Below are 27066 nucleotides of genomic sequence, written 5' to 3'. Positions count from 1 at the left end.
AGTAGAGCGTGCAACTCTAGATCTCGGGGCTGTGAGCTCAAGCCCCACGCTGGGCGTAGAGATTACTTAAACATAAAAATTTAAAAAAAATAAATCTATTTTTTATTCTATATTGATTATTATATGCTGTAAATGATACTTTGGATATATTAGGTTAAATAAAATAAACTATTAAACAGGTGGCCAACAGACACATGAAAACATGCTCGTCATCACTCATCATCAGGGAAATGCAAATCGAAACCACAAAGAGATACCACCTCACACCGGTCAGAACGTCCTGCATCAAATACACAAGAATCAACAAGTGTTGGTGAGGACATGGCGTGCACTGCTGGTGAGAACGTAAATCAGTGCGGCCCACTGTGGAGAAGAGTATGGAGGACCCTCATGCAATTACAAACAGATAGGGCGCCTGAGTGGCTCTGTCAGTTAAACGACCAACTCTTGATTTCGGCTCAGGTCATGACCTCAGGGTTCGGAGATTGAGCCCCATGATGGGCTCCGTGCTCAGCAGGGAGTCCGCTTGAGATTCTCTCCCTCTCCCTCTGCCCTGTCCCTCCACCCCCAACCCTGCATGCACTCTCTCTAAATAAATAAATAAATTTTTAAAAAAAATCAAGAAAAATAGTCATACCACACAACCCAGTATTTCCACTAATAGGTATTTACCCAAAGAAAGCAAAAACACTCTCAAAAAGACCTCTGCAACCCTATCCTATGTCTACCACAGTGTTGTTCACAACAGCCCAGATACGGAAGCAATTCACCGGTCCGCTAATCGACGAACAGATAAAGATGCGGTGTTATGTATTACTATCAGCCATAAAAAAGACTGAGATCTTGGGGCGCCTAGGTGGCTCAGTGGGTTAAAGCCTCTGCCTTCGGCTCAGGTCATGATCCCAGGTTCCTGGGATCGAGCCTCACATCAGGCTCTCAGCCTCGCATCAGGTTCAGCCACCGTGGGAAGTCACACAAATCAGTCCACAGGCCACTCTGCCTGCCTCTCTGCCTACTTGTGATCTGTCTGTGAAATAAATAAATAAAATCTTAAAAAAAAAAAAAAAAGACTGAGATCTTGCCACATGAGAGAACATGGATGGGCCTAACGGGTATCAAGCTAAGTGAAGTCAGTCCGAGAAAGACAAATGCCATGTGATTTCATTTATATGTGGAATCCAGAAAACAAAACAACCAACCAACCAAAAACAGACTCCTAAATACAGAGAATACACTGGTGGTAGCCAGAGGGAAGGGGGGCTTTTATGTGAAATATGAGTTCATAATGCTAGCCAGACCTTCAGATTTGGTTCAGCCACCGTGGGAAGCCACACAAATCAGTCCACAGGCCATCCCAGCCTCCCAGGCCACTGACTGGCAACCTCAGGCCTCACTACATGGCCTCTCTCCCGGGCCAGGCTTCTCTCCAGCTTGCTATCAGAACCCCATCTGCCTGCCTGGTGGCAGCCTTCCCCTTTCCCCACGAGCCCTGCCTGTGTCCTGCTACAGCTCACTCAACCCGGCAGAACCCTCTCCTCGTCCCCACACCCTGTGCACCCCACAGCAGAGGAGGACGCTGGCCACATGGACCTCCCGGGAGCCAAACGTTGTGCCCTTCATGTGGGGTGAGCGCTCGTCTCAGCCCCTACCCTACACACGAGGGAACAGGCTCAGAGACCAGCCACTCGCCTGAGCTCGCACAGCTGCAAAGAGAAACAGCCAGGATTGGGACCCTGGTCCATCTGGCGGCAAGACCTGAGTCTTTTACGGTACACTCAGGGACTTGGCACACAGACGCGAATTAATCCTCTTTGCCCAACTGAATCAAGCCAGTTTGCTTACAGGAGGCAAGAGTGCTGAGCGGGAACGAGTCTGCCCCCCACGGGACATGTGGCGATGCCGGGAGACATTTTCGGCTGGCACAGCTGGGGGGGAGGGGGAGGAGGTCCCAGCACTGGCGATATTTCTAATGACTAGAAGCTAAGAATACTGCTAACATTGCATCCTGTGTGGGTCAGCAGCCCCTCCACAAAGAATTCCCACCCAAATGTCAATAGTACCAAGGTGGGGAAGCCCCGGTGTGAGACAAGGTACCTGCACCAGCTAGACCCCAACCCCAGACCTTTACTGTTCAGCTGCCTGTACATGCCCACCTCTGTCCCTCCTTGCTCCTGAGGCTCCTCCTTCCAGCTGATCTCTTCACTCCGGCAAGACACGGTGGACACGGCATCCTGTGATGGGAACCGAAACCGCCCCTCAAGCAATGACGACAGCCAGCCAGCACGATGACCCCCCCGATCAGCTGGAGCTGACCCCCTGACTCAGGCCTATGCAGATGGACCACAGAGGGGCCATGCAGTGATGGACAGTTAACCTTCCCCTCATTCGAATATGAAAATGTCCGCCCAAGGAGGAGCACAAGCCTCCGGAACATCACATACCACGTAAAGATAGGCGTTTTTCCGTAAGGTGCGTGCATGACCCTATGCCCGCCTCTACGTACAGTGACAAGGTTCCCTTTCTAAATATTCATCCTAACCCTCGACGAAAGGAACCCATTCACTCTCTCGCCCAGGGACTCTCAGCTTTGGAAGGTAATCCCATGATGTCCTTATTTGCTCCAAGTTTCCCTCGTGTGACAAGTTCACCTGGTGTCGTCTTTACCTGTGACTCACCGAAATGCAAACTCACACTGGTTGGGTCTCACTATAAACATTATTTCTTTTCTTTTCTTTTTTCTTTTTTTTTTTTTGAAGATTTTAGCTCCATCCTAGGACCCTGGGATCATGCTCCAAGCTGAAGGCAGCTGCTTACCCGACTGAGCCTCCCAGGCACCCCTATAAACACTATTTCTTCCTTTTCCCCACGGAAGCAGCAGTAACCAGCCAGGACCTTCTCTTTTTGATACCACAAGCATCAACAATAACAAAGTATCTTCCTTTCTTGCCCGCTTCCTGACTGGGGATCAGATGCTAAAGGGATGGTACTTCCTCAGCTCCTTTAGCCCTCCTCGCCCCGGATTATCCTGTCCTTTTACAGATAAGAGCCTGAAGCTCAGAGTACAAGGTCCCCAGCTCTGCTTGAAACCCAGATCCTCCTAGGCCCCAAATTCCTTCCCTTAACCACCCGGTCCTACTGCCCTGACCAGCAGCAGAAACCAGGAGTGACCATGCACGGCTGTTTTCTGCAGGGTGTGGGGCAGGCAGCCCCAGGAGTGTCCCCTGGTCTGGGTAACCTTGGGAGGCCAGGGGACCCCGCATGCAAGTGGGGGCTGGGGATCTGCTTAGTTGTTGAGCTCCTGTTGCCAGGGCCCGCTAGAGGCTGAGCTGGAGCCCGCTAGAAACAGTCCTAGTATTAAATCAGTTGCTGAAGTGGACCCTCTGAGATCGGCGACACCCCAGGAAGCTCGGGCCACTGGAGTTTAGGACCAAGCCAGGAACCCACTCACAATAGCACGGACTTCTATTTAAAAACACCAGGCTGAGCGGAAATAAGGTTACTGCCTGGGGGCAGATCTCTTTCCGGAGGGGGAGGGGTGGTGCAGAGGCCCAGCCCTGGGCAGCCCCAGAGGAAGCAGAAACCCAGGCCCTAGAACTATGGGCAGGAGAGGAGGTGAAAGCAGGGCCCCTGCCTGGTGGAGCAGAAGGCCTAACAGCTGGCTCCCACCTCACTGAACCTCTGCTTTGTCCGAACCGGCGGTATCTAACTGGCACTTGAAGGGTGAAGGTTAACCGTGGGTCTCTGGGCTGGAGGGCACCTGAGGCCCTCAAGGAGGGCAGACCCACCCAGGGCCCCAGAGGACTTGCTGATTGACCCTCGGCCAGAGCAAGGGGCGAAAGGGAGCCTCTACCAACTTCTCTTGATTGCTTTTAAAAATACACCCCCGGGGGGCGCCTGGGTGGTTCAGTGGGTTAAAGCCTCTGCCTTCGGCTCAGGTCATGATCCCAGGGTCCTGGGATTGAGCCCCGCATCAGGCTCTGTGCTCAGCAGGGAGCCTGCTTCCTCCTCTCTCTCTCTGCCTGCCCCTCTGCCTGCTTGTGATCTCTATCTGTCAAATAAATAGATAAAATCTTTAAACAAAAAAAAAAAAAAATCTACCCCGATAGGCATACCCTTCCATCCTTCTGTAGGAATTCAGTAATTCCCTTCTAAGCATAGAGCCTAAAACAGGATTTAAAACACAAGAAGAACTTCACTAGCAGACCTGCTCATCAACGCACAGCTGGGCTCTAAGGCTCACTTTGGAGACACCAATGTTGTCCCAAGACCACTGACACATCACAGAACAATTTCATCCAAGCACTGAATTCCCGTCGGCTTGGGTGCAGTTTTGTGGACCAGAAACACTAGGTGAACACAGAACACTGCGCCCAGCTGAACGGAGTGGCGAAGAAAGGCCCACGACGCACAGGCACGCCCCTCCAACATCTGTCAGGGCCACGTCTGGGGTCCCACTTAGGTAACCCTCCTCCCACCACCACTTCCCCTGCAGCCACGGGTCCCGCCCCCACGGCCACAGCAGCCAGCACATTCTCATCCTACAGTGCTGGATTTTGTGTGATATGCTTGTATTTCTTACCTAAAAACTTGTGTACAACTGCATCCCCGATTTTTTCAGGTTCCTATCTTTTTTTTTTTAAGTGGGCTCCTGCTGCAGTTTTTCAGTGCTCTGCCCTTAGCACCGTGTCTTATAAGATGGTGACTCTTATGGATTTTGTTCAGCATCAAGGTCTTTCGGGGAAGGCATTATTTACATTACGGCCGAACTGACTGCATTATGTAAAATGCTTAGTACAGTGCCTGGCACATAAATCATAAGCATTTAATCAACTGTGATTTGTTGGGGAAAAAAGTCAGGGGCACCTGAGTGGCTTACTCAGTTACGCTTCCAACTCGGTTTCGGCTTGGGTCGTGATCTTGGGTAGGTAGGAGCGTGGGGCTCCGTGCTCAGCACACAGTTGGCTGGAGATTCTCTATCTCCCTCTCCCCCGTCCCTTCCTCCCACCCACAGACTGTCTCTAATAAATTTTTTTTTAAGTTAAATATCCAATAAGATTAAGACCAAGGCAGCACTGAGCCATCCCAGAAGGTATGCAGGAAGCATTTAGAATAATACCGAAAGACATTTTAGGAATGAAAGATGGTATAAAACACTGTAGGTATATGAGATAACAACCCTGCATTAAAATATTTTTTTCACCATAAAAAAACGATTAAGTCTGTAAGGAAATATAACATGTCAAGAGCAATTGATGGGACTTAGGGTGATGTGTTTCCCTTTACCTAAAAAAAATTTTCTTTGTTTACTCCCAATTTTGCAAGACCATACACCTCTTAACAGCTTAAAGGTAACATAAGATCAAAACCAAAGTAATTTTCAAGAAGCGGAAAAACGGGGTACCTGGCTGGCTCAGTCCATAAGGCAGGTGACTCCTGGTCTCAGGATTGTGAGTTCAAGCCCCATGTTGGGTGTAGAGATTACTTAAAAATAAGATCTTTAAAAAGGAGAGAAAAAAAGGCAGAAAAATCATCTCAGCCTGCTAACCCAACTCTTGATGTCTGCTCACTGTATGCTCAACACGTGAGTGCCTGCCCTGCTGCTCTAACAGAAAGCCCTGCTCAGAGGCAGCTTTATTCTACTCAACATGACATCAAACCCTTCCTCCCCTTTCTACCTTGTCTTCAGAATAAAGAGGATTTTTAAGAAGCATTCTGAAATGATATACAAGAATTTTGAAACCATATATATATATATAGTAACACTTGCTTTGTATCAAGTCATGAGCTAGAAATGATTTTCTTCTGAAATCAATTTGCAGGGCATAAGGATTCGGTGAGAATAACCTTGACACCGCTCAGAATGAACCCTATCCTCCTCTTTGTCTCCTGAGGCAAGCAGTTCACTGGTTCATCACGGAGAAGAGGAGAAAGGGGACTCCGAACTTGAGGCTGCTAATGTTTCAACTCTGAGCTTCTGCAAGACCATCATCAGGAAATCTGCAGTCAGAGTCCTGTCCTAACAAGCATGTGACAAATTGAGATTTCTAAGGCTGCGTATACCAGGGAAGTCCCCGCGAAGGACATCCCCATGCTGGCTGCCAGGAGAACAGAGTGAAGAGATGGTGCTGGCCATCACCCCTCCAGTTCACAGCCAGCCAGCTGCCCAGGTCAACATTTTATGGTCTCAGCCATAAAACCTAGATGGAACTTCTGGCCTTGCTGCCCCAGTGGCCATGCCAGGGAACAATGAAGTGGAAAGGAGTTATGGTCACCGACAAGAGTCTTTAATAAAGCACTACCTTATTCAACTTGAACTTCAAGAGAATGAGCAAGCAGCTCTTCAGAGGAGGATGCATGGACGACAGGGATCTTCAATCCACGGTGGGTCTTCCATAGTGGGTAACTAAGGAAACTGTTAATCTGAAGCTCAGAGCCTTAGGTTCTAGTCCCTTCTTCTCTGGGGGCCCCAGTATCCTCACATATAGCATGAGATTGGGTTGGATGAGTGGGTCACACCCCAAGGCCAGGCAGGTAATGTGATATACTGTCTGGGTGCATCAGCCGTCATACACAGCTCTCTTGCTCTAGCTCTCCCTTGTCTTAATTATGAAAAAATCTCAGGTTCCGAGGTGGTGGGGAGGGAGCTGTGGTGCAGCCAACTCACAGCACTGGGAACTAGATTCTCTTAAAAAGGGTCCACTTGGCCTAGACAACCAGAGGACAAAATAACTTGTGAATCAGATGCACTCCTTTGTATGAGACCTCCAGAATAGCAGAGGAGTTTTACAGGGCTAAGGCAGGCGGAAATGACAAGCGAAACTGACAAGGGGAAATCTTACCAGCATAAAAGTAAAGTTCTGCATTTAGGCTTAAAAGAAAACAAGGGGCGCCTGAGTGGCTCTGTGTTTTCAGTGACCAAGTCTTGGTTTCAGCTCAGGTCATAATCTCCGGTCCTGAGATTCAGCCCCGTTTGGGCTCTGTGCTCAGCAGTCTCTTTGAGATTCTCTCCCTTCCCCTCTGCCAGATCCCCTTGCGGTGACCATCCCCCACTTCACCTCACACCAATGCTCCCATGCTCACTCTCCAAACAAAAGCAAATGAAATGAAGGAAGGAAGGAAGGAAAGGAGGGAGGGAGGGAATGAACCATATGGAGCCAGGATACGCTGAAAGAGAGGGACAAGACTGCCAGTGAAAGCCAGCCCCTATCGGAGAAAAAGTATCCGTGCGAGACAACAATATGCCCTAAGAACATCAACTGAACCTTCTGGAGAAAGGAAGATGTAGTAAGCTGACCAAGGGTCCAGCTGCCCTTATGATGGTCAGGGCGCATCTGGAAGGGCAGGGTGTGTCTGGAGAAGGCAAGATGCCACGCTGGGAAGGGAAGAGAAGTTATTCCTCAGATACCTGCAGAGCCCTCAAGAAGAGAAGGGCAGCCAATCAAGGCAGCCCGAAAGGCACGGGTGTGAGCGATACAGAGCCCTGCTTCTCCAACCCCAGGACCTCTGCTCCAGTGGGGGTTCCACCCTGTAACAGGAAATGCGGGCTCAGAGGGGAGATGGTAAGGCAACAAACAGGCACCCCAGGGGTCTGGTTGGCCTCAAAACTGCCTACAGGAGCAGCACTTCTCTAAAGTTACTGTGCTCAGCAATCACCTGAGCATCTTGCTAAGATGTAGATTCTAACTTAGCAGGGCTGGGGTGGGGCCAGCCATTCCGCAGTCCTAATGAGCTCCCAGGTGATGCTAATGCCACTCCTCCAGAGACTACAACTCCCTAACTAGGCTCTAGACCACTTTCAAGGTGGAGAGCAAGTCCTGACCATGTGGGCCTAGAGAATCCCCCCGCCCCGCCGTGGTCCAGCCTCCTAAAATGGCAATCCTGGGGTCACAGTGGTGGACAAGCTACCGGAGCCCCAAGGAGAGTGGGCCGGTGTCTCAGGAGCGAAGATCCCTCCTGGAGTTACACAGCAGCTCAACATGGGGGATTCTCTCTGTAAAGGTTCCCCGGGGGGGGGAGGGGGGGGGGGAAGGAGATCAGGGAAAGGGTGGAGTCAAGCCCTCTGTGTTTGCGTCCCGAACACCACTCAGCAACTCAGCATTGGTTCACAGGAGCAGCAACCAGACAATGACCCGCTGCAAACGCGTCTAGAATTAATCAGCTCTGCCCCACCCATGCCTCCACAAAAGCTTTCTGCTCCCTTATTCCTCCAGGGAAAGGTGACTGAACACTGGAAAGCTCCTCAGCTGTGACTCACACACACACAATCAAATCCGATCCCCGCGGCGCAATATTCACAGGGCCCTGACCTCCCCCTTCCTCCCGCCCAGCCCGAGCCCACCTTTCCAAGCCTAAACCCTCACTCTCGAACCACCCGTTTTCCTGGCTCTGGCTCATTTTCAGGTGTGCCCAACTCCACCGATCCCAACCCTTCCAGACTCGGCGAGTTTCTCTGTCTCCACTCCTTTGCCTTCGAATACAGCATCTGTGTGGCCTGTCTTAAAAGTATGCCTCGAATCAGTTTTACGGCGGCTGCGTCTTCTCGGACGCCAAGGTCCTATAAGCTCCCCGCTTTGTCTCCCCCTGCGGCGCCGAGTGCGGTGCCGGAGGCACAGGAAGTACTCAGAAACGGAGCTGGGGGCAGCGGCCCTGCCCAGAGGGGGCGCCCACCACGCAGGGACCAGCCGGGTTGAGTGAGGGTCCCCAGGGTGGAGCGCGGGACCCCGAGTTTAAGACCGGCAGTCCCTCTGCGTCCTCCCGAGCCGGGGCCAGGGCTGAACCGGGCTGGCGTCCCTTCCTTCCGGAGCCGCTCCACGCGCCCAGGGCCACCCACCCCTAGCGCCCTTACCTTGTAAACCTTTCCGAAGGCGCCGTCACCCAGCTCGCCCACGATCTCCCACACCTCGTTGGGGTCCACGTCCCGGCGGACGTGCTCATATTCGCGGGACTTTCTCTTCTCGAATGTAGACAGGCGCAGGATGCGGCGGAAATTGGCAAAAGCCATGGCTGGGGGCGCGCGAGCCGGGGGGCGAGGTGGCGCCGGCTCCCGCTCGGGCTCCCGCTCGGGCTCCCACTCGGGCTGTGGCTCCGGCGGCCGCGAGGAGGAGGGGCTGGAGGACGCCGCCGCGCTCGGGGGTTCTCCCCAGACCCGCCCTTCCCCGCAGCCAGACCCCGGTCAAGTGCGCCCCGGGCTGCTCGCGGCGGGAGCACCCGGAACCGCGCAGGCGGCCACGGTCCCCGCCCCCGCTCGGTCGCGTCCCCGGGGCCGCCTCCCCACTGCCCGCCCCGCTAGCGCCGCACTCCCGCCCAGCCAGCTAGCCCCGGGACGCGTTCCTGGGACCTGGCCCCGAGCCCACCCACTGCCCGGCTCCACCTGCCGCTCCCCGGCACCACCCGAAGACCCCTTAATTGGCTGCGGGCGCTCCGCGGCTCCGCCCGTCGCCGCAGGGCACTCTGGAAACTGTAGTCCCCCGCGCGCCGCGAGTCCGCGAGCCACGGCAGGGCTTTAAGAGAACTTAGGGAATCCCTTGGCGGGACTGGTCCGGGTCTGCGAGGCCAACCGCGCCGCACGGCTCTCTTAAGGTCTGTGGGAGCGAGAGGGAAAGCAAATTGGCTTCCGCGAAAGCCTACTGATTGTCCCCCGAAGGCCGAAAAGCTGAAGGGCATTAATCAATGAATCTGCCCCGCAACTACACTGCAATTCCGCTTTGCTCGCGCCTACTTTTCAGGTAGGGGACGCCCGGCGGGCGAAGGCACCCGCCAGCCCCAGGCTGCACATCCTGCTGGAGGATCCAGTGCGGTTTCCTCGGCGCGGTGCTGCCTCCTAGTGCACGAAATGCCGCGCCCCTTGCTGCCGCCGCCAATCCCCGGAGGCCGGGGCCTCCCGGCTCGTTTCCTGCTTCCAGGGGCTCTCCCGCACCAAGATCCACAACTCGGCCAGCCCAGCATGAGAGGGCTGGGAGAAAGAGCTCCTTGGGGACTTTTTAATCACGTGCTTCACGATGCATCTTAAGATATGTTTGTATATTAAGTAAAAGCTTTCTTGGTCTTCACTTCTCAATTTAAAACTGAGCTCATTACAGAAAGAAGCGAAGTTTTCTTTGCCAAACATCATCCTTGATTCTGGCTGTTTGACTCGCTCCTCGGCTGCTGTGCCAGCTACTTTCACTCTCTATAGGACAAGTATACTTTTACCTAAATCTACAAGGTGGTTCTGTGAAGATCGATAAAAGGAAACCTCACTAAAGTGGAGTTCAGAGGCTAGAAAGGGGAGCCCATAGCACTTGATGTCAATAACAGGAAAATTGAGGGAGCCTGGGTGGCTCAGTGGGTTAAGCCTCTGCCTTTGGCTCAGGTCCTGGTCCCAGGGTCCTCTGATCCAGCCCCGCATTGAGCTCTCTGCTCAGCAGGCAGCCTGCTTCCCCCTCTTTCTGCCTGCCTCTCTGCCTACTTGTGATCTCTCTGTGTCAAATAAATAAATAAAATCTTTAAAAAAAACAAAAAACAGGAAAGTTGTCGATTGCAGACTCCAGCATAAGAACACTCAACAGGAACATCATCAATACAGGGCCCAACAGGGAAAGATGCACATTGCAATTTGGGAAGAAATCCACTACTCTGGTAACTCAGCCAGTGGAAAACCATCATCACCCTGAACTCTTGCTTTTCTCCAATAAAGTTTCCTTTGAAACAATTCCTCCCAACGTCCTCCTTCTCCATAAAATAAAGTTTCTCTTCTTTGTTGTTGGACTTGCCTATGGTTTTGTCTTAGCTTGCATGTCCGGGATTGCAGTTTTCTTTTATTCTCATATAAACCCATTTTGCTGGTAAAATAACTGGCTGTTTTATTTTTTAGGTTACATTTCCAAGTAGAGCATGCTGAGGGGTGGGCAGCCTGCAAAGGTTATTATGGTCACTTTACCTTACAATCAAATGGAATGTCAGTGAATGTCACACTCTGGGAATCCCCACCCCTATGGAGAATGTCAATGTTGAGATGTTTTCACCCCTTCCTGAGCAGTGCAAATAAGAAATGTAGTTCTAAGTTTGAAAAGCTAACTGCAGAACCCTGGTTTGCTGGTGGTAGTCTGCACAGAGGATGCCCCGAGTAAAAGTTGCCAGGAGTTCTGGGGAATGCTTGGGCTCGGGATACAAAGCACTTGAGAGTCAACCCACCTGAGAGGCAAGGAAATGGGAATTTTTCTTCCAAGCCCCATCTGTCTGTGACCAAGAGCTGCTCCCTAAGGCAGCACTTCCAGCCTACTCTGCTGAAGGACAAGAGAACACCCCTAAGTTAAGAGATGTCATGAGGCTTTGTACAGCTTCTACTAACAGTCCTTACATTTCTTTTTTTTTTTTTTTGAAGATTTTATTTATTTATTTGACAGACAGAGATCACAAGTAGGCAGAGAAGCAGGCAGAGAGAGAGAGGAGGAAACAGGATCTCCGCTGAGCAGAGAGCCCGATGTGGGGCTCAACCCCAGGACCCTGAGATCATGACCTGAGCTGAAGGCAGAAGCTTAACCCACTGAGCCACCCAGGCGCCCCAACAGTCCTTACATTTCTTATTTCTTTTCCTTTCCTATAGCATTTGCTAGGATCTCTAGCTATATGTTAAATAGCAACAATGAAAATGAAAATTCCTATCTTGGTCCAACATTTAATGGGAAAGGATTTAAAGTTTCCCTTCTAAGTATGATGTTTATGGAAGGATGGTAGCAAGTGTACACAAAAAGAAGTCTCCTGATATTCCTAATTTGCTAATAACTTTTTATCATATCATTGTTATATCATCTACTATAAAGCAGAACTGTATAAAATATTTTTACGCATTTATCACATAAGTTAATCATAATATTAGCCATATGATTTTTCTCCTCTAGCCTAAAAACATGGTGAATTTCATTAATTAAAATCTTCTTACAGTCCTGGAAAGTAAATATTTTGCTTGCAAAATCTTACATTTAGGATTTTCTTATCTATTCACAAGTCAAATGGGCCCATACTTTGTTTGTACTGTCTTTATCTTGTTTTAAAATCAAGGTACTGTTAAAATAAAAAACAAATGCAGACCAGACTTGAAAATTCCCCAAGCAGACAAAACCATTTTAGTCATACAAACAAAGCTTAATTTAGCAAGACTAACTTGACCTGGGTTATTTCTTACATATGCCTCTGGAAATCACAAGCAAAACTTGAACTGTTTCCCAAGGTTGATATAAGGTAACCACTGACCAGTTCCTTATCATTTAAGAAAATTCTAATAATGAATCACTGTGAGAAATAGACAGTCACTGCTTTCTCACTATATAAACTGTTTTATAACCATATACCCGTAAGCCTCATTGTAGGTTTCAGTTTGAGTATTTCTGATCTGCAAAATGTCTTCTTGGTGTGTACACCATAAACTTTTCTAATTACTGCTTAAGTGATTTGCTGATTTTATTACTATTATTTCTGAACTTTTTCTTCTTAAGATTTTATTTTTAAGTAATCTTTACACTCAATGTGGGGCTCAAACTCACAACTGAGTTCCATGATCCACCAACTAAGATAGCCATGTGCCCTTCCTGTCTCACTGTTGATTGCAGGTTGGTTTTTTTTTTTTTTTTTTTTTTTAGATTTTATTTATTTATTTGCCAGAGAGAGAGAGAGAGAGCACAAGCATAGGGAGTGGCAGGCAGAGGGAGAAGCAGTTTCCCTGCTGAGCAAGGAGCCCGACGTGGAACTTGATCCCAGAACCCTGGGATCATGACCTGAGCCGAAGGCAGACACTTAACCAACTGAGCCACCCAGGCGTCCCTTGATTGCAGTTTCTTACTGCGTTTAGACATTGCAAATATCTTTCTGATTTATCATCCCTCTGTTAATTTTGCAAACAGTGTCTTCCGTTGAGCAAAAATGCTTAATAGTGATGTAACTGAACTATTTTTGTTTTATTTTTGAAAGTTTCAAAAATCAATTTTGAGGCTTAATTTCCATTCAGTAAAAATGCACCCAGTGTCAGCCTACATAGTTCACTGAGTTTTGACAAATGTAGATACCCATAAAACCATCACAATAGTCAAGGTAGAGAACTTTTCCAACATCGAAGAAACTTCCTTTTGCTTCTTCACAAGTCAATCTCCATTGACACTCCCGGCCCCAAGCAACCTCTCATCTGTTTTCCGCCACCATATATTAGAATTGTCTTTCCTAATTTACTATATAAGTGGAGTCATACAATATGTGCTCTTTTAAATCTGGCCTCTTTCCATTCAGCATAATGTTTGTGGAGATTCATCATAGTGTTACGTATATTTGTGGTCCATTCTTTCGATTACTGGGAGTGTGCATTGTATAGATATACCACAACCTGTGATTCCATTCTGCTGTGAATGGACATTTGAGTTGTTTCCAGTCTTTAGTTTTTAGAAATAAAGCTGCCATGAATATTTGTGTACAAGTCTTTGCATAGACCTATATTTTCATTTTTCTTGGGTATCCCTAAAAGAGCAATTGCCGGATCCTATACTAAGTATAAGATTAACTTTATAAGAAATATCTAAGCAGTGCCTGGGTGGCTCAGTTGGTTAAGAGTCTGCCTTTGGCTCAGGTCATGATCTCAGGGTCCTGAGATCAAGCCCCACACCGGGCTCCCTGCTCAGCAGGGAGTTTGCATCTCCCTCTGCCCATCCCCTGCTCGTGCATGCTATCTCTCAAATAACTAAATAAATAAAATGTTTTTAAAAAAAGAAAAAGAAACTATCCAAGTATTTTACACAGTGCTGCTATCACTTTACATTCCCACAAGTGATATTGCTCCGAACACATTATCATCATTAATTCTAGCCATTCTTGTGAGTACATACGTTCTGACTTTTGCCCTCAAGACATTTGCCCAAATCCTAAACTACAGAGTTTAGGGAAGGAGGACAAAAAATACAAAAGAAAGCCAATAGACTCACAGACTGAAAAGTTAAGCAGAGCCCAGATGTGGTCTCCAAATACAATTTTCCATGAAATGAGACTATGGCTCGTTGGGGAAGTGCTTTCTAGATCTAAGACAGGAAATGTCTGTCCTCACATCAATGTCTGTGTCAAGGTTTGAAACAGAATACAGAATGTGTACAGATGGTAAGTATGCACATGTGAAGATGCTCAACGTCATCGTCAGTCATCAGGGAAATGCACATAAAAACCACTGAATCGGTGTGCCTGGGTGGCTCAGTGAGTTAAGCCTCTGCCTTCAGCTCAGGTTATGATCTCAGGGTCCTGGGATCAAGCCCCACATCGGGCTCTCTGCTCAGTGGGGAGCCTGCTTCCTCCTCTTCTCTCTGCCTACTTGTGACCTCTGTCAAATAAATAAATAAAATCTTTAAAAAAAAAAACCAAACCACTGAATCAGTTTGGATAGGCTAGGTTATGTTACAATTTTTTAAAAAAAGTCTTGGTAGTTTACACAAAGATCGATTTCTTACTGTATAGTAAGCTATAAAGAATGTCACATCTAAGAAAAAAATGGATGATCTACAAAATTATAACTTTTCTTGAGCATCTCAGAGAAGCGAGGTCCCAAGGCAACCAAGTGACCTGAGTTCTGGAAAGCAACAAGCTCCTGCAAGGACAGATAGGGCACAATATTCTGTTCACAGGACAGAATATGGCTGAAAATGGCGGCCCCCATCCAAGTGGCAGAGAGAAAAGCAACTAAGACTTTGGCAAAGGGTTAAAGGCAAAATGTGGACTGCCATGTCGGTGTGGAATAGCTGTAGCTGGAGTGCCCAGGTACAAGGGGTGGTCACACGTGCTCATAAGCTCCTTCCCACAGGGGAGAGACATCGGGGGCAGGGCCGCGGACCGAAAAGTGCCCCTTCTTGCCCATGTGGGAGTAAAGGAAGTGGTTGATGGCGACCAGAGGATGAGTATAAGGGCTCAACGACTTCCCCCCAAACAGCAAAAGGTTGAGAGAGAGGAACGAAACCCCTCCCTCCCAGAGCCAACTTCTGGAAGTTGTTACAGTACGTAGCAGCTCTCACCCTAACTGCTACACTGGGAAAATGCTGTTAAATGGAGCAAGTTTTCTTCTCCCTCCCCTCCGCGCCAGTGGATCTTTCCCTTTGTAGCTCTTGGTGAATTCTGAAGGCACCTGCAGCTAGATTCCTCACACAACATTATTTTTAGTGTTGTATACAGTTAAGATTCATTTAGGTTTACTCACACATTTTTAATTTCTGGTGCTCTTCTTTCCTTCCTGAATTCCTGTGTTTCCGTATGGGATTATTTTTCTGTGCCTGAAGAACTCCCTTATGGGTGTTATTTTTCACAGTTTTTATGTGTATGGATTTAGTTTGCTAATGTTTTATTTAGAATTATTGCTTTTTTGTTCATGAGTGAGATTTTTAACTTGCTTTTCTTATACTGATCTTGCCATGTGTTGATATCAAGATTATGTTAGACACATAAAATGAGTTGGAGAGTTTCCTCTCTTTACGGTTCTCTAGAAGAATAATAAAGCATGTTGCATACTTTTTTTTTCTTTTAAGTAAACTGTATGTCCAACATGGAACTCGAAATCACAACCCTAACATCAAGAATCATACACTTTACCAACTGACCCAGCCAGGCACCTCACATGTTGTACATTTTAAGCTTACAAAATATTTTATATCAATTATATCTCAATAAAGCTGCAAAAAGAATTGTAATATAACTAATTTAAAATATATATTGATTAAAAATTGAAATGATAACATTTCAGACATGGGGTTAAATGTCATCAAAATTAATTTCACTTCAGGGCACTTGAGTGGCTCAGGTAAGCATCCTACTCTTGGTTTCAGCTCAGGTCATGAACTTGGGGTCATAAGATTTTGAGATCGAGCCACTCAGTGGGCTCTGTGCTGGGCATGGAGTCTGTTTGGGATTCTCTGCCTCTCCTTCTGCCCGCCCCCCCCCCCCTCCACCATGCTCTCTAGACAAACAAAGAAATGAAATCTTTAAAAACTGAAATAATTTCACTTCCTTTCTTTCTTTTTCTTTCTTTTTTTTAAGTAGGCTCCACGCTGTGGAGCCCAACACCAAGCTTAAACTCATGACCCTGACATCAAGACCTGAGCTAAAAATCAAGAGGCTGACACTTAACTGACACTTAACTGACTGAACCACCCAGGTAGACCTTTTCACTTTTTTAAAAAAATGGCTACTAGAAAATTTCAAATGACATATCCAACTCAGATCTGTGGCTCAAAGAGTGTATTTATCAGACAGAACTAATTTAGCTCTTTATAAGATTTTATTTTCCAGTAATCTCTACACTCATTGCGGGACCAAACGCACAATCTCGAGATCAAGAGTCACGTGCTCTGCCGACTGAGCCAGCCAGGCACCCAGAGAGTTTGTGTATAGTACTCTTATATGTATTTTCATCTCTTCCATATCAATAATTGTTTCTTCCTCGTTCTCAATTTTAAAAATCTTTCTTCTTATCACAGTTGCCAAAAGTTTATGTTTTTATTGGTCTTTTCTTAAAACCAGCTTTCACACTAGCTCTAACTACAAGTTTATAGAAAATACAGGAGACAGAGGGACGTGTTAACACATTGGAGATAAAATCTGCAAAAACCAGAATGTTTTCCTCTACACAACAATCTGGATTATTCAACAAATAAATTGCAAGAAAAAGAAAGGAGGAACCTGAAGATATTAAAAAACAGCCTAAATGTAACGCTTCAATCTGTTTGGTTTCCTGACTTAAATAACTAAAAATTTAAAGAAACAATCAAGGAAATGTGAACACTGAGTGAATATTTAATGACATAAAGGCATGATGTTGAGTTTTAGGTATAGTAGTGGTAGGTGATTATGTTAAAAGGCTGTTTTGGTACTTTTTCATATGTTTTCCCATTTTTCTTGTTTTCTAACGAATGCATTTAGACTATAAATACTCCTCTGAAAAGCACTTTGGCCATATAGCACCGGTTTCTATGTGCAAGGAGAGGATGTTCTCACATTCATTTTTCTTTTTTTTTTTTTTAAGATTTTATTTATTTGACAGACAGAGATCACAAGCAGGCAGAGAGGCAGACAGAGAGAGAGGAGGAAGCAGGCTCCCTGCCAAGCAGAGAGCCCGATGCGGGGCTCGAACCCAGGATCCTGGGATCATGACCTGAGCCAAAGGCAGAGGCTTTAACCCACTGAGCCACCCAGGAGCCCCCTCACATTCATTTCTAAGTGGTTTGTGATTTCAGTTTAGAACTGGTTATATTTTAGTAGCAGGGGAATAATGAAGTTAACAAGACACTTAGCAAATCCTGATGGAGCACAAGGTAGCTCAGTCGGTTAAGCGTCTGACTCTTGATTTAGGTTCAGCCCCATATTGGGCCCTGTCCTCAGCAGGGAATCTGCTGAGACGCTCTCTCTCCCTCTCCCCCAATAAATCTTAAAAGAAAAAAAAAAAGATAATAAATCCTGACAGCAAGTGCAGAGGACTGGGAGGAAGCTATTTCAGTTCCTCCGGCTGCTTCCATGACATCATAGGGAGGCCTTGGCTCCCAGAACCTCTCTGTGTCCAACATTCTAGTTCCAAGGCAGAATTCTCTTCTGTTCCAGGTGGCCAGAACCTTCAGCCTAATGAGGGCCACGATGAAACTGAAGCAAGGATCGTTTCTGTGGTACCTCTATCTGGACAAGCTGTACTGCCTGTTATCCGTGAGGAACGTGAAGGCCTTGCTGGAGTATTTTCACCTTCTTGACGTCCACCGCAACAACACCTTGAATGGTCAGTGTGTCAGCAGGGCTTCCTCCAAGTTGTTACCTGGCTTTTAAGCAATGTGCAGGGAAACTCGCAGGACCAGATTATATAATATGTACTCTATCTTCTAAATGAAGTAAGAGAAATCACCCACCTAGCCTGGAGACGAGGGGCAGTTGAGTGAGGAGGAGAAGGCCGCAGGCTCTGGTGGGGACACTTGCTCCCCCTTGGTGATTTGGAGAGCATGTCACCCTCCTATTTAAGGGGCATTTTCCTCATCCATAAATGAGGCTTCTAATAATAGAGCACACCTCATGGTTGGGAAAAAAAAAAAATGAAGTAAGATAATGTGTGGAAAATGGCTAGCACAGTGTCTAGCACATGGTAAGAACTTACTGTTTATTATTATTGTAATTATTCCTGGGGGAGCCCCATTCAGTCATTACCCTGAAGCCCCCCAAAAAGATTTCTCATCTATCAAGTGGGAAGTTTGAATCAATAATCTACAGGGTCCCTTCTAATTTTTGGTATTTGTGACCAGAAAGTGTTGATGATCTTGACCCTGCCTTTGAATGCACAAACTAATGGAGGACCAATGAAAATACTTTGTGCTTTTTTGGGGTTGTTTTGTTTTGAAGGACTGGATATAAATCAAGTATCCTATCCATTTATTGTGATCTGAAGGAAATAAATGTTTTTCCATAAAGATTTTTTTTTAAGATTTATTTATTTGAGAGAGAGAAAGAAGTCAAGAAGGAGCAGGGGAGAGGCAGAGGGAGAGGGAGAGAGAGACTCTCAAGCCGACTCCCTGCTAAGCATGGAGCCGGACATGGGGCTTGATCACAAGACTCTGAGATCTGGAGCCAAAACCAAGAGTTGGACACTCAATCGACTGCGCCACCAGGCGCCCCTTCCATAACGATTTTTTTTAAAGATTTTATTTATTTATTTGACAGACACAGATCACAGGTAGGCAGAGAGGTAGGCAGAGAGAGAGGGGGAAGCAGGATCCCCGTGGAGCAGAAAGCCCGATTCGGGGCTCGATCCTAGGGCCCTGAGATCATGACCTGAACCGAAGGCAGAGGCTTTAACCCACTGAGTCACCCAGGCGCCCCTCCATAAGGATTTTTTAAGAGCTTATACAATCTTCACAAAATGATGGAAAGACAATCTCGTTTCCTCACAATTTCACGCCTCAGTTTTTCTCTTTACATATCAATTCACACACAATGTCAGCAAATCTTTGCAATAACCCAGACCTAGATAAGGCAACTGTAAGGCACCCGGGTGTAAACAGAAAAGCTAGGACAAAACCAGGGCTTCCTGACTCCAAAGTCTACACGCCTAGTCTCACCGGAATGTTTGCCGAGAAGTCTGGTGTCCCTAGTAACTAAATCACTCTGCGATGATGCAAAGCCCGAGAGGTGAAGTCATGCTCCTGTCCTCTGCTCACCAGGGGACTGGATGGTGCCCTGAGAGAGTGAAGGCACAGCCTTAAGCTTTGCCTTCAAGGAGGCAGCGACTTAAGGCTTTGGAGATGTGTGCACCAGAGTCCGCTGCTTTAAAAACAGTTTTTGCTAAGTAGCTCCTAAGTCCCACACCGAAACATTTCTCAAGGAGCAACTACACAAAGGTCACTGAGGATATATATAATGTGTTGTTCCCACACGTTCATACCTAGTGGGGCATAAGGAAGGGACATGGAGACCATCAGATGCCCCTCAAATCATGACATTGTGATAACTGTTTCGGTATCCTCTTAGCTAGATTCAGCTGGGACGCCAAACTACATAGATGTTTTTGTTGTTGTTATTTTAAAATAGATTTTATTTATTTGGAGAGAGTGAGTGACAGAGAGAGAGAGAGCACAAGCAGGGGGAGTGGCAGGCAGAGGGAGAGGCAGCCTCCCCTCTGAGCCAGGAGCCCCATGTGGGCCTTGATCCCAGGACCCCCGGGTCATTACAAAGATGTTTCATGTATTTATTGGAGTCATATTTTACACAGGAGATAGTTTCTGTAACTAGCAGACCAGGGGACATAACATGTACACAAAGTCACACTTCTCAAAATCTCTAAAGTTACCATGGGTGATTTGCATATACAATCTGTAAGCCACATACTAGCTGATAAATGTGTCCCCATGCTGATTTCTTCTCTCCTGTACTCCCCAAGACAGATGATTAGTGAGTGGAATTTCTGGCAAAAACCTTCCCTGTTTTTTAAACCACAGTATTTGTTCTCTGTATGATTGAATACATCTGTATTAATTAATCTGCAAAAGACATGGCTTCACTGTGGAAAGACAATGTCAGGCAGACATCAGAGTCCCAGGTCTGTCACCCCACATGGGGTCCATCAGCCAGCAGCAGCAACATCATGAGGAGCTTGTGAGAAATATGTACTCATTCCAAGCCCAGGTTTCATGAATCAGAGTCTGTATTTTTACAACGTTCTCAAGTGAATGGTACACCCCTTATAGTTACAGGAGCACTGAAATAGACCTGTTACGATCTGACGCTTAGTATAAAAGGGTGTGATGCCACTTTCCCTGCACGGGTGTCAGGGTCCAGTGAAAGGTGGCAGTGAAAGCACCTAGCTCCTAAGGTGTTCCAAGATTGCTCCTTTCCCCCATCGCCAAATGCATGTGCTTCACGTAGGCATGAGGAATACTGAAAATTTACAGGAGTGATTTTTAAATTTCTCCATTTTCATGATCTCAAGTGAAAGCCCCAGGTGAGATTCAGCTTCTCCAAGGTGTCCAAGGTCTCCAGTGAGAACTGTCCTGTATGAGGAGTACCCTGCACCTTTTATTGGTTACAAACACACCTCTGTGGGCTTGGTCACGCATGTGAGCTGGGCTCAAGAACCGAGCCCAAACCACTGCTTCATCCTCCACAGATCTGGGCACGGGGCCTTGTCCCACAGCTCCAGGGCAAGTAAGGTTTGAGGACTTGAAGGTAGAGTGACGAATCAAGACCGAATGTGTTATTGTGACTGCTCCGGGTCAGCAAGCTTCCGGCATTGCTGCCATTTACGTGGCTCCCTCTTGTTTGGCATCTGGAACCGTCTCAGAATAATCGGTCTCTTCACCTCCCTGCCTTAACAGATGTGCTGTTCTATCACTTCCTTCACCACGTGACCCGCTGGAACCGGACACAGATCATGATCGTGTTCAACATGCTGGACTGGAACGCTATGGGCGAGATTGGTTTTGACCAGTTCTACATGTTGGTCTGCATCTTGCTGGCTCAAGAGGCAAGTAACAAGTCAGGATCCAGGGCCGAGGAGGCAGAGCTTGGCTGCCGCCAGCATCTTGCTAAACAGAGCAGTGAATTAAGATTCATCAGAGTTGTCTTCCTTTCACTCAAAACAGGAAGGGAAAAAAATGGGCAGAGAACTACTTGTGGTTCCTAAAATGGTCTGTCTATAACCTAGAAATCTTCAGACCACCCAGGCCTCACACACCCTGCTGCCCATTTTCAGCCCTCCCGCATCCTCTTCCTGTAGACCTCACCCTTCCCTCCTTGGCATGCCCTTCCTAGTCCTTCCTAAAGAGCCACCAGGAATCCCAAGTGCCTCACACTCTCAGTGATCAGTTTTCTCGAAGAACTTTCTAAAGGGGATGGATGACGGAGATGAGAAACTTTCTTCTTTGGGTTCCTACCTTTCCTCAGACACACTCCCAATGTGTCTATCTACTGCCCTTGTAAAGGAAACTTGTGTTCAGCATCTTATCACCTTACCATGATATTTCACAAGCAGATTTTCACTGAATGTAAGGAAATGTGTTCTAGTGACAAGGATTCATTCTAGCACAATTGATCCCAACAGGGGGCTTAAGTTCCCCTCAAATGATGCTGAAGAGAAGGACTTGAAACATTGACCACAGAAGCCTTTCAACCCTGAGCTTCTAGGATTTTGCCTTTTGTTTTTAGCCCCTTAGGAAATGGATGTAAATACAGTCCAAGTTCACTTTTTAAAATTAATTCTTAAAGAAACTTTTTAAAAGATTTTATCTATCCGTATTAACAGAGAGAGAGAGAGAGAGAGAGAGCACACAAGCAGGGGGAGAGGCAGAGGCAGAGGGAGAAGCAAGAGCCCTGCAGAGCAAGGAGCCTGCTGTAGGACTGGATCCTAGGACCCCAGGATCATGACCTGAGCCAAAGGTAGATGCTTAACCAACTGAGCCACCCAGGTGTCCAAAACAGCCCAAGTTTGGAAAGTAGCACCAACACCGTTCCTTGTATAATGTATTTCTCTCAACAGAACCACTTGGAAGAGCAATTTATCTTCCGCCATTCCCGGCCTGTCTTTGAGCTGCTTGACCTGGATGGAGCGCTGAGAATTGGTGCAGAAAACTTCCACATGTACAACTTTCTCTTCAATATTAAGAAAGAGGACCTCCGAGAGCTCTACCATGACTTTGACATCACAGGTGACCGTGTAAGTGCAGATTCCTTAACTGTGACCTGGCAGTCTCTCTGTCCGAAGGCAGAGATAATGTCCTACTCCCTCCTGTAGACATGGGTAGGGAAACCGTGCTTAAGCATGTCATGGCACTGGGATCAGAAAAAACTGAAGAGATTTATAGGCCTTTGAAGAGAGAGGACTAAGTGTTTTATCATATAGATGGATGCATAATTACAGAAACTTAGTGAAGAAAATTTTGTTGAGAAGTTTAGAGAAGAAAATACACTCATATGGCAGGAGTTGATGTTGGGGGAAGGGTTTATAGATTTAAATAGAAAGGAGGAAAGTACAGATGGGAACATACATAAGCAAAATCCTAAGAGAAAACAACTCTGGTAAAGACCCTGAATTCTACCTATTTAAAGAGGAAGTCTGTGGGCCACCTGGCTGACTCGGTTGGTAGAACACAGGACTCTTAATCTCAGGGTTATGAGTTCAAGCCTCATACTAGGTACAGAGCCTACTTAAAAAAAAACTTTTTTTAATTAAAAAAAAAAAAAAGAGGAAGTCTATGTTGGGGAAACAAGTGGGAGCTAAGGTTGAAAAAGATGGATCACACTATGTAAACCCTCAGGTGTCAGTCTGAAGCGTCTAGACCAGTCTAGAAGTAAGAAAGCAGCAGAAGTAAGAAAGTGATCCATGGTCACTTTAGAGTCGACAAAGACTCTCTGTTCCTGGCTCCTAGACTACAATCAGACTATAATTATGCCCTAATTACTGAGCCTCTTCAAGTTTCCAAGTTTTTAAATGGGAAATGATTATAATCCTGCTGTCATCTGAAACAAAGTATCAAATCCTTCCTGAAATAATTTTTCTTTCTTTCCCCCAACAAAAGCGTCTTAATTACAAGGAATTTAAGCTGTTTACTATCTTCACCATGGACAAATACCAGGAGAGGCAGAAAGCAGAGAAACAGAAAGGGAAAAAGGATCTGCTCAAAAAGAAAAGGCTACATCACATTAATGTGACCCTCAAACAGTTTTTTGGAACAAATGTATCTGAAAATAGACTATAAGTAATCACAACTGTTAACATATCTAAAAATAAATTTAGAAACTCTAAGTGGATATTTTTACATTGGCTTTTACACATGAAAGTTTCAAATAAGTGCTCTTTGATCAGCAGGTTCTTAACTTGAGGAACTCATTGACCTCATGATAAATACAATATGAAGTAACCACTTTCTCTGTGGATGGACGTGTCTCCATTCTGCTGCTGCTTTTCAGATCAACATGATTCATAAGTATATCCAAAGAATTACAAACATTGTCTGGAGCTAAACTTCTGAAAGACAGCAATTCCTTCCCACTATTTGTCCCTAGTGTTCCAATATGCTTAGAATCCTGTCTATTCTCTCAATTGTTAAGCTAAAAATCACCTGGATGCGAGACACTGGAAATTGGCAAATGGTGAAGTGCCCCTACCTATAAGGGAAACAGACCTTTAGGGATATGGGAGCCGTGTTCTATCTAGGACCTGAATTACAAAGTTAGGTGCTCAAGCAACTGTACAAATCTATTAGGGTAGAATAATTATTACATGCCCTTGTATAATTTTATTTTTTTTTTTATTTTTTTTTTTTTAATTTTATTTACTTATTTGACAGAGAGAGATCACAAGTAGGCAGAGAGGCAGGCAGAGAGAGTGAGAGGGAAGCAGGCTCCCTGCCGAGCAGAGACCCCGATGCGGGACTCGATCCCAGGACCCTGAGATCATGACCTGAGCCGAAGGCAGCGGCTTAAACCACTGAGCCACCCAGGCGCCCCTGCCCTTGTATAATTTTAATTTTGTGTAATTAACGCCTTGAATAGTTTACAAATGTTTTCAGCATGGGACTTGTGAATCCTCCCTCCCTGATTGTACTGTGATAGTAATGGTGGTAACTACCCTTAGTAAGTGCTTGCTACAGGTTAGGCAGGTGCTTTAACTGCATCAAGTTATTTATACTCATAACCCTGCAAATCAGGTGTTACCCAGAATTTACAGGTGAAGAAATTGAGGCGAAAAGAAATTAAGAACCTTTCCCAAAACACATGGTGTACCAGTGGTAGAACCGTGATTCAAATTCAAGGTCGAATTCAAGGCCTATGCTTAAAGCAAGTGATCTGAGTAATTCACTTCCATTTTAGCAAATTCTCTTTAAATTTCAAGACAGCATTTTCCTGGCTCAGAAATCCTTTCTGCATAATGCTAAATATCACATCTCTTCCTACCATAAACTTCTGAGGAACAAGTTTGGCAATTAAAGAGGTACAGCTCATTTACTATAAACCAAGAATTTCTTAAGGATCGATTATGCAACATGACTGACCATAAGGCATTCAAGAGCTCAAGAGTTACCTAATCACCCACAAAAATCACTGTCAATGTGCAACAGAAAAGAATACTGCTTATCTAAGATTGTCGTTCATAAGTCAAACTTGTAAAGAACAGAAATCATGTTCATTTCTGTGAACACTCTATATTTAAGATACAAAGCACCTCAGAACAGTGCTCTCCTCTTCCTTGGATGTGGTGGAAAGTCTGCAGTTCTCTGAGGAGAATACCCTCTGGCAAACAAGTGTGGACACTACTATACCTACACAGAGTACTGAACTAAGAGACTAATACTATCTGGCTGGAAAATGACAGTTGGAAAGCCATCATCCTTTCAAAGGGCCTCGCCATTAAGATTAAATTGGGATAGGTTTCTGCCTCTTTTCTGGAATCCTAGATGGCTTTTGCTGGCATACAGCCCAAGATCTACACATAATTGTGGGAGGATAAACTATAACAAGGTCTTAGAAAGGCTTCTCTTTCCCATTTTCCTAGGGCAAGACTCCTGAGATATACAAAAAGGAACCATAGCATACGTGTTTTTTACAGACACAGTCTCTAAAGCAATGAAGATACTATTCCTTTTATTGCTTCAGAATGGGGCCATGGAGGGAAAGGGAAAGTACAAGATAATAAGTATCGTAGGTTATAATTCTGACTACATTTTAAACTAATATTTAAAATAATTTATTCATTTGTTGCAACTTAAGTTAAAATGAACATCAAATGACCAGTTTCAGGGATGAGTTTTCCCTCCTCCCTGGAAATCATCAGATAAAAGGTATCAGGGTCCAACTATCAGATTTTTAAAGATCCTTTTAAGAGGATTTTCAGGGGTGCCTGGCTGGCTCAGTCAGTTGAGCATCCAAATTCAGCTGGGGTCATGAGCTCCAGGTCCTGGGATTGAGCCCCTGTCGGGCACTCAGCGGGTAGTCTGCTTAAGGATTTTTTCCCCTCCCTATACTCTTAGGTGCCACCTCACCCACCCCCCTCACTCTCTCTAAAATACATGGATAGATTTAAGGGGGGGGTACATTTTCATAAACTGTGCAGTTCTAGAATGGACTCAGGAAACTGAGCGTTTAGTTCGGATGGGCCCAAACTGAAACTCTGTAAAAACTAAAATTCAGTAGCATGGATAAAGTGGCATTCTTTGGGGACTGGAAGTACAATAAAGAAAATCTGTCAGTGTGTACTTCAGGACTCTTCTCCTCAATTACATTATGGGATTTAAAGTTTTAAAAAATGTGCTTGTAGGTATGTGTGTAGATGTTTCAATTAAGTTTCATTATTTCAACAGTGAGTTAATCCACTGTGCTCTCGAGGCAGAGCTCAGTTAGACCAAGTACATTTAGGTGTTCTTTGGAAGGTGGTAACACTCTATAGCATTACTGTGTCATAGTTACATTAGAATGCCTTAGTCAGCAAGGCACGCCCTTGTTCAGGGGCCAAAGCAAGGGCAGAGGAGCTGCACTTGCAGAGGGGGTGACCAGCAGGCTGGGCTGAAGAAAGCACTAGAGTTTCAGGCCCGCACCACAGGACTGGTCACTCCACAGTCTCTCAGCTATAAAAAGGGAAGAATTTTTGAGGAAGCTAAGCAAAGTGAAATCATTTCTTTTCCACTAGTTCTTAGCTCTTATGTATTATCATCATTTGCCTCATGCCAAAGACCAAGACCAGAAATGGCCAAATCAACTCTGCTGACACCTGCCAAAATGGGCAGTTGCCCACATGAAAAGCCCCCACAGAGACAGAGAACAGAAATCGCAGGAGACCGTTACTGTAAGGGAGGTTATCGGTCACACTCCTCTTTTTTCTTTTCTGTAAGTCTAAATACTAAATCACAATAGCATTTGAGAATTAGAGAAGGACACAGGTATATTTGGTAATTTGTTCGATTAATAAAAGACCATTAAAAAAGTATAGTCTTAAAAGCCATCATAAAATAGTGATTTTTCCTCCATCAATGGGAAAAAGACCAATGAAAATTATCCAATAAGCAGTATCAGAAAAAGTGGGATTAGCTAACTATGTACTAAAACAAAGGAACAAATAAATAAATCTGGGCTGCTATTCTATTCCTTGCACCAAAATAACTCCAGACAATGAAACCATAAAAGAAATACTAAAAAATGAGAAAAAAAAATTTATAATCTGACTGGGTAAAACCTTCTGAAGAAAACCCTGAAGCCATAAAATACAAATCTGATCAATCCAGCCAAGCAAAACTTAAAATCTGCACATGGTCAATTATACAAAGCCAAAAACAAATAGTAACACATGATATAAAAATGACTAATTTCCTTAATAGAGTATTCACAAATCAAGAGGAGAAAAGCCAAAGTACACCAGAAATATGAGCAAACACAAACAATTTGCAGAAAAAAAAGGCTTAAACTACAAAGAAAATACATGAAGTAAGACCATAGGACACAGATTTTCACTTAGATTGTCAAAGAACAAAATGTCGGTTAGGATATATAAGAAAACAAGAGCAATTATATTGCTATAGCAGCAAACTGGTAAAATGGAGGGCAACTGTGCATAACTCT

General features: G+C 45.6%; 2 protein-coding genes across 2 annotated transcripts in view; one reads left to right on the top strand and one right to left on the bottom strand.

Moving 5' to 3' along the window:
• STK10 (serine/threonine kinase 10) overlaps window positions 1-9557 on the bottom strand; it is a 122733-nt gene extending 113176 nt beyond the window's left edge. The window contains exon 1 of the mRNA XM_045999580.1: window positions 8846-9557. Coding sequence (XP_045855536.1) covers window positions 8846-9001 — 156 coding nt within the window. The 5' untranslated portion in view covers window positions 9002-9557. The remainder of the gene's footprint in view (window positions 1-8845) is intronic.
• An 8050-nt stretch (window positions 9558-17607) lies between these two features.
• On the top strand, window positions 17608-23213 carry EFCAB9 (EF-hand calcium binding domain 9). The gene is made up of 4 exons (XM_046000858.1): window positions 17608-17755; window positions 20835-20983; window positions 21995-22171; window positions 23034-23213. Exons 1-4 carry the CDS (start codon window positions 17608-17610, stop codon window positions 23211-23213), a joined length of 654 nt encoding a protein of 217 aa, XP_045856814.1.
• The last annotated feature ends 3853 nt before the right edge of the window (window positions 23214-27066 follow it).

This window comes from Meles meles, chromosome 3, assembly GCF_922984935.1.
Source record: "Meles meles chromosome 3, mMelMel3.1 paternal haplotype, whole genome shotgun sequence".
Classification (NCBI taxonomy): domain Eukaryota; kingdom Metazoa; phylum Chordata; class Mammalia; order Carnivora; family Mustelidae; genus Meles; species Meles meles.
This window is presented reverse-complemented; position numbering and strand designations above follow the sequence as displayed.

What these genes read in the sequence shown, in the direction of transcription:
- EFCAB9 (XM_046000858.1), top strand. Translation starts at nt 17,608, where the DNA reads ATGAGGGCCACGATGAAACTGAAGCAAGGATCGTTTCTGTGGTACCTC. An exon ending in CCGCAACAACACCTTGAATG is followed by an intron (nt 17,756 to 20,834) that starts GTCAGTGTGTCA and finishes CTGCCTTAACAG; the next exon opens with ATGTGCTGTTCTATCACTTC. An exon ending in TTGACATCACAGGTGACCGT is followed by an intron (nt 22,172 to 23,033) that starts GTAAGTGCAGAT and finishes CCCCAACAAAAG; the next exon opens with CGTCTTAATTACAAGGAATT.